Source organism: Chiloscyllium plagiosum, chromosome 30 (assembly GCF_004010195.1).
Source record: "Chiloscyllium plagiosum isolate BGI_BamShark_2017 chromosome 30, ASM401019v2, whole genome shotgun sequence".
Taxonomy (NCBI): domain Eukaryota; kingdom Metazoa; phylum Chordata; class Chondrichthyes; order Orectolobiformes; family Hemiscylliidae; genus Chiloscyllium; species Chiloscyllium plagiosum.
In genome coordinates, this window is record NC_057739.1 from 114,162 (window position 1) to 129,026 (window position 14,865).

The 14,865-nt window shown below is 43.4% G+C and overlaps 1 protein-coding gene across 1 annotated transcript; it reads right to left on the reverse strand.

Annotated features, from left to right (window-relative positions):
* Nucleotides 1-1,215: 1,215 nt before the first annotated feature.
* LOC122564679 (gastrula zinc finger protein XlCGF7.1-like) lies at nucleotides 1,216-9,675 on the reverse strand. Its single transcript, XM_043719765.1, has 2 exons — nucleotides 9,657-9,675; nucleotides 1,216-2,207 (listed from the first exon to the last, which is right to left on the reverse strand). The coding sequence occupies exon 2, from the start codon at nucleotides 2,162-2,164 to the stop codon at nucleotides 1,409-1,411; it is 756 nt and encodes a 251-aa protein (XP_043575700.1). The 5' UTR covers nucleotides 2,165-2,207; nucleotides 9,657-9,675; the 3' UTR covers nucleotides 1,216-1,408.
* Nucleotides 9,676-14,865: the final 5,190 nt, after the last annotated feature.

A 14,865-nucleotide genomic window follows, 5' to 3' on the forward strand; every position in this document is an offset into this window, starting at 1 on the left:
TCTGCCTTCCAGTTATTCTTTCCAAAGTACATCACCTTACATTTAGCTGCATTGAACTCCATTTGCCACCTCTCAGCCCAATTCTGCAGTTTATCCAAATCCCCCTGCAACCTGTAACATTCTTCCACACTGTCCACTACTCCACCGATTTTCATGTCGTCTGCAAATTTACTAATCCATCCACCTATGTCTGCTTCTAAGTCATTTATAAAAATGACAAACAGTGGTCCCAAAACAGATCCTTGCGGAACACCACTAGTAACCGGACTCCAAGCTGAATATTTTCCATCAACCACCACCAAAGCCAGTTTCTAATCCAGACTGCTAAATCACCCTCAATTCCATGCCTCTGTATTTTCTCCAACAGCTTACCATGTGGATCTTTATCAAAGGCTTTGCTAAAGTCCATGTATACCACGTCAACTGCCCTACCCTGATCTACATACTTGGTCACCTTCTCAAAAACTCGATGAGGTTTGTGAGACACGCCCTGCCCTTGACAAAACCATGTTGACTATCTGAAATCAAATTGTTGCTTGCTAGATGATTATAAATCTTATCTCTTATAATCCTTTCCAAAGCCTTTCTTACAACAGAAGTAAGGCTCACTGGTCTATAAAATAGTGAGCAGTCCGTCCCTGGGAGGTTTCGAACCACCAAATTTTCAATTAACAACCTTCCTGCCATTCTGCCGATTGTGGATCTAATTTGCCAAACGTCAATGGATCCCGTGGGCTCTTCGCTCTCAGTCTCCCAAGTGGAACCTCATCAAAAGCCTTACTTAAATCCAAGTAGACTACATTAAAAGCATTTCCCTCATCTACACACCTCAACATCTCTTCAAAGAAATTTGAATCAAGTTGCTCAGATGTGGCCTCCCCTCAACAATCTGCCTTAGAGATATGATAAAGCACCATAGTATTAACAAAAAGCCAAATTAATTTTTTTTAAAATCCCAAATAAGCATACTGGACTTGGGGTGTTTACAAATATCATCAGAAGCTGACCCCAACAAACATGGATTGGAGATAGATGCCAATAGCATCAAAACCCAATCTTTACAATTACTCGGGAACTCATTGATGTTTAACCAGTCCTGATGAATCAGAAATGCCCCATCCACACATTGGTTAAGAGATTGGGCAGATGAGCAATGTGAAAATGACGTAAAGCAAGTTGGGATCATTTCCAACAGGTGAAGAAACTGTATTGACATTTTAGCCACAATATTAGCACCTTTAATAGAGCATGTCTAATAACATCAGCACAAACATCCCAATGACCTCAGTTCATTGGTGCAAGACATTCCAAAATCTTTCAAAACTATGGTTCTTTTTGAATTTGTTGGTGTTAACAGGATGGATGACTGAGTGAATCTTTTCCCACACACAGAGTAAGTGAATAGTTTCTACCCAGTGTGAACACGTTGGTGTGTTAATAGTTTGGTCGACCGAATGAATTGCTTCCCACACACAGAGCAAGCGAATGGTCTCTCACCAGTGTGAACTCGCTGATGTTGCAGCAGATGTGTTGACTGAGTGAATCTCTTCCCACACACAGAGCAGGTGAACGGTCTTTCCCCAGTGTGAACCCGATGGTGTACCTGCAGGTGGGAGGACTGAGTGAATCCCTTCCCACACACAGAGCAACTGAATGGTCTCTCCCCTGTATGAACTTGCCTGTGTCTCAGCAGGTTGGATGACTTAGTGAATCCTTTCCCACAATCTGAGCAGGTGAATGGTTTTGTCCCAGCGTGAATTCGCTGGTGTTCCACAAGGTTGGATGAATGAGTGAATGTTTTGCCATGCTCAGAGCAGATGAATAGATTCTCCCTAGTGTGACTGCGTTGATGTCTTAGCAGGCTGGATGACCAAGCAAATTCTTTCGCGCACACAGAGCAGTTGAATGGTTTCTCCCCAGTGTGAACACGCTGGTGTTTCAGCAGGTCAGATGACTGATTGAATCTCTTCCCACACAGGGAGCAGTTGAACGGTTTCTCTCTAGTGTGAACTTGCTGGTGTGCCAGCAGGTAAGGTGAATCAGCAAAGCTTTTTCCACACACAGAACACATGTATAGTTTCTCCCCACTGAAAATCGTGTTGTTTCCTTCCATTTTCAAAATCCAATGATATTCAGGTGATTCTGTAAGATCCTGATGGCACATGTGGTTTGAACTGCCTGAATGCAAACCCTGTCCTTCCAATATCCTGTAAAATGTGTTTAAAACATGAAAAAAGGGTGTGAGAGAAGGCATAAAAACATAAAGGTAAAAACAATGACTGCAGATGCTGGAAACCAGATTCTGGATCAGTGGTGCTGGAAGAGCACAGCAATTCAGGCAGCATCCGAGGACAGGCAAAATCGACGTTTCGGGCAAAAGCCCTTCATCAGATTTTATTCCTGATGAAGGGCTTTTGCCCGAAACGTCGATTTTGCCTGTCCTCGGATGCTGCCTGAATTGCTGTGCTCTTCCAGCACCACTGATCCAGAATAAAAACATAAAGGCAAGTTACGAAATGGTGCTGATTGAATCTGGGAATTTCTGTGGGGCTAGGACTAGGAGACAGCTATCATGGAAGTGGCTAGATTTTAACAAAAATTCAACCCGTTTACAAATGTCCTTTGGGAAACGGAGATTATCACCTGCTCTAGAGTGACACCGAATTCTGATTTTTACTGGATGATAGGGTTGAGGGCGTTTGAGGTGGCGGGGGGTGGCGAGAACAGAGAAACTTATCTGGAAGAGCTACAGAATGAAGGACTTTACACGGTCAATGACTTGAGGAGAACATCCACATCCAGTCCACATGTACGCAAGACTCTGGCCTTTACGGAAGATCAAGAGAAATGGGTAGGCAAGTAGTGAAGGAGAGGGATACAATATCATTTAATATGATCAGGAATTTTAACAGAAACTCCCAATCCCTCAATTTATATCACCCAGAAGGAATACCTTATGCGAACACTTTCACTTCCCAGTTAAACACCACCGTGACTTGTCTGACACTCTGGTACTACACAGGCAAAACCCTCGTCTATTTACATATTATGAAGACTGAAGCCATTATTTTTATTCCCTTTTAGAAACTACATTCTCTCATCACTGACCCCATCCCTCTCAGGCAAATGTTTGAGGTTGAACCAGACTGTTAACAACCATAATGAAATATTTCATTCTAAGATATTTCGTCACCTACCTGATTATCTCTGTTTTAGCTCAGTGTCAACAGGTTCTTTCTGACACTGTATGAAATGATTTGGAACACATTATATTACATTTAAAAAAATGTTGCTGATTTGTACATATACTACTGTCCCTTGGTTATCACTGGGTGAATTATGTGGAACCTCTTACCTATCAGCACTGTAGCAAATCAGAGCACACCTGAGAGAAAAAAAAAAGTGTCAAAACCGTGACTGGTCTAGGTAGAGTCATGCGTAAAAGGATCAACAAGAGGGCATAGTTTTAATTTAATTTGAAAATAAACAAATTTGTTGCAAGAAAATATTGTGTCACACAATGAATGACTTGTGCCTGGAATTTACTGCCAGCAAGTTCAGTAAAGGCAGGTTCACATGAGGCATTCACCAAGGAATTGGAGATTATTCAAAGATAAAGAATATGCAGAGATTCAGGGAAAAAGCAGACAAATGACACGAAGACAATGTTAGTTAGAAAGTTGGTGCAGAATGTGTATTGTAAGACGTCTGTACCAAACAACATGGATTGTAGCAGTTCAAGAATCTCTAACATCCACTTCTCCACATGTAACTGAGGATTAGACAACATATAGTCATCTTAAGAGTCATAGCAGTATAGCACAGAAACAAAGCCTTCAGTCCACTCGCCCATGTCAACCAGATATCCTAAATTAATTTAGTCCTATTTGCCAGCTTTTGGCCAATATCTCTCTAAACACTTCCTGTTCATGTATTCATCCAGATGACCTTTCAATGTTAAAAATCACATAACGCCAGGTCCAACTTGGAAGCACTGGATTTTGGTGCACTGCTCCTTCTTCAGGTGGTTGTGAAGTAGACACAGAATTTATCGCAAAAGATTACAGTGTCATGCTAGTACAATGATATATGTAAGAATCCTAGATTGTTGTTAAGTTTTTCATCTTTTGCAATGGATTACAAGTTTCAGTTCATTAATATATAAATCCCAGATGCAAATGACACCAACATTTGGGGTATAGTACACAGCGAAGAAGGTTACCTTAGAGTAAAACAGGATCCTGATCAGATGGGCAAATGGGCCAAGGAATGGCGGATGGAGTTTAATCTAAAATGTAAATCCCAGAACTTTAACTTAGTAACCATACCGCCTTTCTTCACATAAATGACTAAAAGCAGTGGACCAGCACTGATCCTTGTGGCACACCACTGGTCACAAGCTTTCAGTCTGAAAAGTAACCCTCCTACCTTCGAGCCAGTTCTGTAACCAAATAGCTAGTTCTCCCTGTATTCCATGTAATCTAACCTTGCTAACCAGTCTGCCTTGTGGAACCTTGTTGAATGCTTTGTTGAAGTCCATACAGACAACACCCACCACTCTACCATCATCAATCCTCTTTGTTACTTCTATAAAAAAAAATTTAGTTAGTTTTTCCATGATTTCCCACATACAAAACCATGTTGAATATTCATAAATCAGTCCTTGCTTTTCCAAATGAATGTAAATCCTGTCCCTCAGAATCCCCTCCAACAATTTGCCCACCACTGACTTCAGGCTCACAGGTCTATAGTCTCCTGGCTTTTCATAACCACTTTCTTAAATAGTGATACCACATTAGCCAACCTCCAGTCACACTTCACACATGGCTATTGAGATACAAATATCTCAGCAAGGGGCCCAGCAATCATTTCCCTAGCTTCCCACAAAGTTCTAGGATATACCTGATCAGTTTTCAGGGGGTTTACCCAACTTTATGCGTTTTAAATCAGTCAGTCAACACTTCCTTCTCTTCAACATGTCGCTATTTATTTGCCCAAGTTTCCTAACTTTCATATCCTTCTCCACATTATACACCAATGCAAAATACTCGTTCAGTATCTCCCCCTTTCAAATCCAATTCCACACAGAGAGAGCTTTAAGAGGCCCTGTTCTCTCCCTAGTTATTCTTTTTACCTTAATACATTTGTAGAATCTTTGTATTCTCCTCAGTGAAAGAGAATGGGAGGGGGGTTAGGTGATGCGCTTTACAGAGTCAGTCCAGTTGTAATATACTATAGCCACTGAATGATTCAGTATCTCAATGGAAATGGAAACCATAGACCAAACACAAAGCGAGCATCCAATCTGATGCAAGTTCTCTCTTACTTAGTCCACCTGTTTTTGAACTCTGATTTGAGAGTATGGCTTACAACAAAATAATCGCAAAATATTGCAGATGCTGGAAATTTGAAGAGAGAAAATGCTGGAGATTGCCTGGAGGACAGGCATGTTCATAGATTCATATAGGTCTCTAGCATGAAAAAAGGTCCTGAGACCCATTGAGTATATACTCGTCAAAAATAAGACAGTATCCATGGAGTCAAAAAGTGTAGCATTGGAAAAGGAGCAACAGGTCGTGCAGCATCCAAGGACCAGGAGAGGCGATGTTTCAGGCATAAGCCCTTCATCAGGAATACGGAGAGGGCACAGGGTTGAGAGATAAATGGAGGGGTGGAGCTGAGGGAAGGTAGGTGGAATGGCAATAAGTGGATGCAGATGGGGAGTAATAAAAGGAGTGAATTATGTAAGGTGTACAGAATGAATCACGGCGAATAAATGTGGTGCAAACTTGCTGATCAATGCAAGCTTAGATGCGGAAGAGGAATGAACAATAGTGCAGGAAAAAACAATTCCTGATTCCCGTGGGACAACAAAATATACTGGCAGCATATTAGTCAGGGGATAGGCAGTATCATTTACGACACGGTTGGCAGAAGTAGTGCAATACTTAACAGAGATAAAAGACATTCATTGAGGATAGACGAAGTTAGTCAATATCGGACCTACCCTCGTTCTCGTCATTCTCAGGTTTCTCACTATCACTATCATTCTCAGTATCATTTACGACACGGTTGGCAGAAGTAGTGCAATACTTAACAGAGATAAAAGACATTCATTGAGGATAGACGAAGTTAGTCAATAGCAGTTATGTAATCAGGGAGAGCAAAGATTACAGAGAGCTGTGGAGGAAACAACTCCAGTCCCAATGTCATGGAACCTCTCTCAGATAACAGAACACAGGCAAATGGGAAAATATGTATGTTTATGAGAATTCACCTCACGCGCATCAGCGAAACAATCTCAATATTTTCAAATCTGCGGCTCAAGATTTTGAAATCTCCTGAAGTTGCAGTAAGGAATCAGAGAAAAATCTCGCATTTGAGGAAATCTCAGGGGAATGGGTGATGTCATTGTGCATCATACACAGGAACACAGAACATTGGAGTTTGTTAAAAGCAGAGATCACCACACATTGTGAAGGATGGGAGGAGATCTACCAAAATACTTTGAGAGATGAGGAATTTGAGTTGCACTGTTACATTATAGAACGTAAATTGTCTGTTTGGAGTGAAACAGAATGAGCAGGGATGAGATAGAAGAATGGGCGTGTGAGCCAATAAGTGACAGATGGAGTTTAAGTTAGATAAATATGGGTGCTGCATTTTGGAAAGGCAAATCAATGCAGGACTTATGCACTTAATGGTAAAGTCCTGGGGAATGTTGCTCAAGAAAGAGACTTTGGGGTGCAGGTTCATGGTTCCATGAAAGTGGAGTTGCAGGCAAATAGAATACTGATGGTATGCTTGCCTTTATTTGTCAGTGCACTGAACATAGAAGTTGGAGGTCATGTGTCAACTGTACAGGACATTAGTGGGGCCACTTTTGGTATATTGCATGCAATTTTGGTCTCCTGGATAAAGGAAGCTTGTTGCGAAACTTGAAAAGGTTCAGAAAATACTTACAAGGATTGTGCCAGGAGAGTTTGAACTATAGAGACTTGCTGAATAGGCTGAGACTAATTTCCCAGGACTGTCGGAGGCTGAGAGGTAACCTTATAGAGGTTTATAAAATCATGAGTGCATGGATAGGATAAACAGACAAGGTCCCCCCCCCCACCCAGAGTGAGGGAGTCCAAACTGGAGGGCATAGGTTTAAAGTGAGGCAAAGATTTAAAAGCGACCTAAGGGGCAACTTTTTCCACACAGAGGGTGGTGTATCAAATGAGCTACCACAGGAAGTGGAGGAGGCTGGTACAATTACAACACTCAAAAGGCCTCTGCATTGGTATATGAATAGGAAAGATTCAGCGTGATATGGGCCAGATGCTGGCAAATGGGATTAGAGCTACCTGGGATGTCTGATTGGCATGGATGAGTTGGACTGAAGGGTCTGCTTCCATGCTGTATACCTCAATGACCTTACAAGTTATTATTGTCAGCTGGACATAAGAAAAAAAAGATTATGGAACATTGATTGGAGACTTAGCTGTAGAGCCACAGGGAACATTTTGTACAGTACATGATAAAGAACTGAATTAGCAAATTTTGAGAAGATTTGTAGCTCAGGTTGAGGTTCTGAATGTAGGTTTGTTCGCTGAGCTGGAAGGTCTGGATTTCAGTGCTTACTTACAGAGACCGATGATGAGAAGTAACTAATTCTGTCAGAGTTTTGTGTGATATTTGATTTCAGATTTCGATCAGCAAATCCTCATGTAATATCCTGCAAAAGATGTTTACAACATCCATCACTGCCAGTTCAGGATAGCAATTCAGTAAAGAAAAACAAGTTCTCTGGTTTGAATTTGCTACAATTAATGCCCTCTTCTAAATCTGCTAAAACAAAGCCCTGATGAAGGGCTCTCGCCCAAAACGTCGATTTTGCTGCTCGTTGGATGCTGCCTGAATTGCTGTGCTCTTCCAGCACCACTGATCCTAAAACAAAGAATATGCATGCTTGCTGCTGACATCACTTTCATTGTAGTCAGGAATCACTTAATTTAATAATAATGTCTACTCAGGAGCTCAAGTTTCTGCCCTGGATCTTCATTTGACTGATTGGAGACAGTCAAAGTCACAATGCAGAGGATCCCATGAACTAGTGCGAAGCAGCAATGAGGGTTTCACTCCTTCTCTGCTGCCACTCTGCCTCATCAATAAGATATTGCGTGTGAAAGGCTAATGCAGCTGGATGAACAAGTTGTCTCCATTCTAAACCACGGGCAGCAAGCTCCACTCACTCAGTCATTCCAAAGAATGCATGCACCCTGCTGTCTAGTGTCCCCGATAAAAATAAAAATCCAACAACACAAAGTTATAGTCCATCAGGTTTATTTGGAAGAACAAGTTTTTGGACCGCTGTTCCTTCGTCACGTTGCAATGATCCGAAAGCAAGTGCTCCCAAATAAACTTGCTGGACTTTAACCTGGTGTTGTGTGAGTTTTGTTTTAATTCTGTCCACGCCAGCCCAACACCAGCACCTCCACATTATTCCCAATAAAGATGGCGGCGTTAACCCGGGGCCTAACTTAAAGGCGAAAGCTTTCAGCTAAACACGCGTCCTCAGTTCGTGTAAACAAGGCACTATTAACTTATTTTTTGGGAGTCACCGCTTACTCAAGAGTTTCAGACACCTCACTCTTTTCCCGCTGGATGGTCGATCCCTCCGTTCTGTCTCAATTCTCACCGTTTTCGGACTAAAGAAACATCCATCAACCGCCATTATTTGTTCCGCGCATGCTCCGCAAACTGTCCAGAACTGCGCCTGCGCGTCGCTCCCGTTTGTGGAGAATGGGGATTTGGTTAAGAGTGGGGCTACACAGTACCCACCCTTCATAACAATAACAACTAAAGCGTGTATTTATATAACACCTTTGCGGAGTAAAAACTTCCTCTGACACTTCATATCAGGGTTAACATTCCCACATTCAACTGGGGAAAGCAGTTTTAATCTTGGACAGTTTACACACAACAGGGGTGGGTGCTCTCCATTTCACCAACAGAACTCATGAAGACCGTTTCATCGTTCATCAATTGCCATGACATCCCTTGTTCCGTATGAGTCAAAATTCCTGCAAAGTAACTGACCATTGTCACCTCAACCAAGTTTTCACTTCAGTTCACTGCCACTACAGACAAATTTCCCATTTCCTAGTGATCTCTCCCATAATCCATGTTGGAAAAAATCACAACAACAGGTTTATGTGCAAGCATCAGCTTTCGAAGCAGCGCTTCGAAAGCTAATGCTTCTGAGTAAACTTGTTGGACTATAACCGGGTGTTGTGTGATTTTTAACTTTGTCCAACCCAGTCCAACACCGGCACCTCCAAAATCATAATCTATGTTTACAGCCCTGTTCAGGGAATAGTCAATTCCTGCATGTGTGTAACCATGAAATGTGACTTTTTTAGTTTATTCATTAAAAACGCAGAACGGCCGGAATCAGCGAGATTTGACGTTTCAGTCCCGAGATGTAAATGTCACCCGGGGAACAGGTTAAAAGAACAAACACAGAAATGGAATTAAGAAGTGAAAGAGAAAGCATGTGAGTGGTTGTAAACAGAATACAACCAGCTAGCTATTCTAATCCCATTTCAAGCACTTGACTCATAGCCGTGCACACCTTGGTATCGTTAAGTGTACATTTATTTTTTTTTTACCTGTTGTGAGGATGTCTGCTTCTACCACGCCTACAGGTAATAAGTCCCAGCTACCCACCATCTGTTTACAAACTAAAATCCACACATCCCTCTCAACCTCCACACCCTTACCACCAATGGCCCCCGTCATTGATCTCTCCACCAATCAGAAATCGCTCCTGTCTCTGTCCCTCATAATTTTCTACATCTTAATCATCACTCCCCCATCACCGTCTCCTTTGTTCCACAGAATCTAACCTCAATCTATGAGGGTGGAGTGGTTCCCTACTGACATAGAGAGATCAGATTTTACTCAGCCAGACATTCTGTGCAGGATGATCTGTCATTATCACCCAATACGAAACCGTCTTCAGACCCAGATTGATCCCAGTCCAACACCCGCCATTGACCCCAGAGCCTGCAGCCCGAAACTGGGATTGAAGGAAAGGGGGAGAGAAGGGATGCCATATAATATAACACTCACTGAGATCTACAATCCACTTACATTTGTGGACTATCATTTCGAAACATTTACCAACCCAACTCCAGTTATACACCCATGAAGAAAGGTGGAGCATAGACGCTACTTGCTCTGATAATCCCACACAGCTGTCATTCACAATTCCAGCCCCACCCAGTTCACAGAGCAATCTATCAATTTGCACCTTCCAGACCCTCAACATCTCTATCTCAGACGACTGACTCAACACGGACGTATACTATAAACTGACTGACTCCCACAGCTACCTAGATTACACCTCTTCCCACCCGGCCCCCTGTAATAACGCCATCCCATATTCCCAATTCCTTCACCTACGCCGCATCTGCTCCCAGGAGGACCAATTCCAATACCGAACAACCCAGATGGCCTCCTTCTTCAAAGACTGCAATTTCCCCTCCACCGCATCTCCTCCACTTCCCGCTCCTCCGCCCTTGAACCCCGCCCCTCCAATCGCCACCAGGACAGAACCCCACTAGTCCTCACCTACCACTCCACCAACCTCCAGATACATCGGATCATCCTTCGTCATTTCCGCCACCTTCAAACGGACCCCATAACCAAGGATATATTTCCCTCCCCACCCCTACCAGCGTTCCGGAAAGACCACTCCCTCCGCGACTCCCTTGTCAGATCCACACCCCCCACCAACCCAACCTCCACTCCCGGCACCTTCCCTGCAACCGCAAAAAGTGCAAAACTTGCGCCCACACCTCCCCCCTTACTTCCCTCCAAGGCCCCAAGGGTTCCTTCAATATCCATCAGAAATTCACCTGCACCTCCACACACATCATTTACTGCATCCGCTGCACCCGATGTGGCCTCCTATATATCAGGGAGACAGGCCGCCTACTTGCGGAACGTTTCAGAGAACACCTGGGACACCTGCACCAACCAACCCAACTGCTCTGTGGCTGAACATTTTAATTCCCCCTCCCATTCCGCCAAGGACATGCAGGTCCTTGGCCTCCTCCATCGCCAGACCATGGCAACATGACGCCTGGAGGAAGAGTGACTCATCTTCCGCCTAGGAACCCTCCATCCTTTGATGCTGCCTGACCTGCTGCGCTTTTCCAGCAACACATTTTTAAGCTCTGACCCTCAACCCAGCCCGGTTCAGGAGTAGGACAGTCCAAAGTGAGTAATTCAGGATCCCTCACGTGCTGTACCTATTCTCTGAGTCACTGCTGTGTCTTTATCCGTTGCTCCCTTCCCAGTGATACCCATCTTTTGCTGTTGTTCCAGTCTCCCTGCTTAATGAATTGAATTGGATTTATTGTCACATGTACCAAGGCACAGTGAAAAGTTTACAGGCAGATCACATAGTTAATAGCATAGATAGTAAATAATAGGTAAACAGTGGCAAGAACAAAAACTCAGGTAGAGGCGAATGTTAAGAGTTTGTGAGTCCATTCGATATTCTAACAACAGTAGGGTAGAAACTGTTATGACGCTGGTGCGTGTGTATAGGCTTCTGTACCTTCTCCGCGATGGCAGAGGTTGTAGAAAAACATTGCCAGGGTGGGATGGATCTTTAAGAATGCTGGCAGCCTTCCCTTGATAGCGGGCCTGGTAGATGGATTCTATAGATGGGAGATTGGCCTTTGTGATTGTCTGGGCTGAGTTCACCACTCTCTGTACCGTCTCCGATCTTGAATAGTACTTTGTAACCAGTCCATCCACATGAAGAGTCCAAGAAAGCTTGTCGTGGATGACCACTCCCAGGAGCTTGACACTCTCCACTCATTCTACCTCTGTGCTGTTAATGTGTAGGGGGTGCATGAGTAACATCCCACTGAAAGTCAATAATGAGTTCCTTGATTTTGTTGGCATTGAGAGCTAGGTTGTTCTCAGTGAAGCATTTTTCCAGGTCTTCCACCTCCAATCTGTAGTCTGTTTCATCACCATTTGAGAGTTGGCCAACTATGGTGGTGTTATTAGCGAACTTGTAAATGGCATTAGTCTGGTATTTGGTGATGCAGTCATGGCTATGCAGTAAGTACAGTAGGGGACTGAGTACGCACCCCTGGGGATCCAAGTGTTTAGTGTTAATGACAATGAAATATTGTCCCCAGTCTTCACTGATTGTGCCTGTGGGTCAGGAAACTGAGGATCCAGTTGCACAGAGTGGGCCCTAGACTGAGATCATTAAGTTTAGTAATCAGCCTCAAGGGGATAATAGTATTGAAGGCTGAATTGTAATCAAAGAGTAGGATTCTTATGTAGCTGTTCTTGATGTCAAGATGTTCTAGGGAGGAGTGAAGGGCAAGAGATATGGCATCTGACATGTATCTGTTGGTCTGATAGGCAAATTGGAGTGAGTCAAGAGTAGTGGGGAGGCTGGAGTTGATTAATGCCATGACCAGCCTTTTAAAACACTTCATGCCCACTGAAGTTAGGGCCACTGGGCGGTAGTCATTGAGACATGCTGCATGAGCCTTCTTAGGCACAGGGATGATATTGGCTCTCTTGAAACAGGCAGGGACAGTGGCCTGCTGAAGGGAGAGGTTGAAGATGTCTGAGAAGACCTCTGCCAATTGAACTGCGCATGCTCTGAGTGCACGGCCTGGTACTCCGTCTGGTCCCTGCAGGCCTGCACCGATCCAGATCCTTTATCTAAACCTGCCTCCTGTTTTCTAAGAATCTGTATTTCTCTGTACTCTGCCCATTCATGTACCTGTCTAGGTACATCTTCAATTATGCTATCATGCCCGCCCATACCACCTCCACTGGCAATGCATTCCAGGCAGCCACCACCCTCTGCGTAATGAACTTTCCACACATATCTCCCTTAAACTTTTCCCCTTTCACTTTGAACTCATGACCCCAAGTAATTAAGTCCCCCACTCTGGGAAAAAGCTTCTTGCTATTTACCTGTCTGTACCTCTCATGATTTTGCAGACCTCAATCAGGTTCCCTCTCAACCTCCATCTTTCAATGAAAATAATCCTAATCTATTCATCCTCTCTTCATAGATAGTGCCTTCCATACAAGGCAACATCTCAGTGAACCTCTTCTGCACCTTCTCCAAAGCATCAACATGCTTTTGCTAATGCAGCCAGCCGAACTGAATGCAGTATTCCAAATGTGGCTGAACCAAACTTTTATACAACTGTAACATGACCTGCCAACTCTTGTACTCATACCCTGTCTGATGAAGGAAAGCGTGCCATATGCCTTCTTGACCACTCTATTGACCTGTGTTGCTACCTTCAGGGTACAATTGACATGAACATCCAGATCTCTCTGTACATCAATTTCTCCCAGGACTTTTCCATTTACTGTATAGTTTTCGCTCTTGAATTGGATCTTCCAAAATGCATCACCTCGCATTTGCCCAGATTGAACTCCATCTGCCATTTCTCTGCCCAACTCTCCAATCTATCTATGTTCTGCTGTATTTTCTGACAGTCCCCTTCACTATCTGCTACTCTAGCAATATAAGTGTCATCATCAGATCACCTCTACCATCCTACAGATCATTTATTTATATCACAAACAATCGTGGTCCCAGCACGGATCCCTGTGGAACACACTGATTTCAGTCTCCATTTTGAGAAACTCCCTTCCACTACTATTCTCTGTCTCCTGTTGCCCAGCCAATTCTTTATCCATTTAGCAAGTACACCCTGGACCCCTTGTGACTTTACTTTTTCCATCAGCCTACCACAAGGAACCTTATCAAACAACTTACTGAAGTCCATGTATATGATTTTGACAGCTCTTCCCTCATCAATCAACTTTATCACTTCCTCAAAGAATTCTATTAAGTTGGTAAGACATGACCTTCCCTGCACAAAACCATGTTGCCTATCACTGATAGGCCCATTTTCTTCCAAATGGGAATAGATCATATCCCTCAGTATCTTCTCCAGCAGCTTCCCTATCACTGACAATAGATTCACTGGTCTATAATTACCTGGAGTATCCCTGCTACCTTTCTTAAACAAGGGCACAACATTAGCAATTCTCCAGTCCTCCGAGACCTCACCTGTGTTCAAGGATGGAGTATCCCTGCTACCTTTCTTAAACAAGGGCACAACATTAGCAATTCTCCAGTCCTACGAGACCTCACCTGTGTTCAAGGATGGTGCAAAGATTTCCCCTCTCGTTTCCCTCAGTAACCTGGGATAGATCCCATCTGGACCTGGGAACTTCTTCACCTTAATGCCTTTTAGAATACCCAACATTTCCCCCCTCCTTATGCCAACCTTATGTAGAGTAATCAATCATCTATCCCTCACCTCAACTGTGTTAAGTTCCTCTTCTCGGTGAATACTGATGCAAAGTATTCATTAAGAATCTCCCATTTGCTCTGACTCCACACATAATTTTCCTCTTTTGTTCTTGAGGGGCCAACTCTTTCTCTTGTTACCCTCTTGCTCCTTACATATGAATAAAAGGCTTTGGAATTTTCCTTAACCTTCTTTGCTAAAGATATTTCATGACCCCTTTTAGCCCTCTTAATTCCTTGTTTCAGATTGGTCCTACGTTCCTGATATTCTTCCAAAGCTTCGTCTGTCTTCAGCCACCTAAATCTTATGTATGCTTCCTTTTTCCTCTTTGCTAGTCTCATAAGTTCACCTGTAATCCATGGTTCCCTAAACTTGCCATTTCAATTCCTCGGTTTCACAGGGACATGTCTCCCCTACACAATAATCAACCTCTCTTTAAAAGCCTCCCAAATATCAAATGTGGATTTACCTTCAACATTTTATGTGACCTTCTGGA

Bases quoted from the DNA above. Each gene is read 5' to 3' on its own strand.
- LOC122564679 (XM_043719765.1), bottom strand. From the start codon at position 2,164: ATGTGCCATCAGGATCTTACAGAATCACCTGAATATCATTGGATTTTG.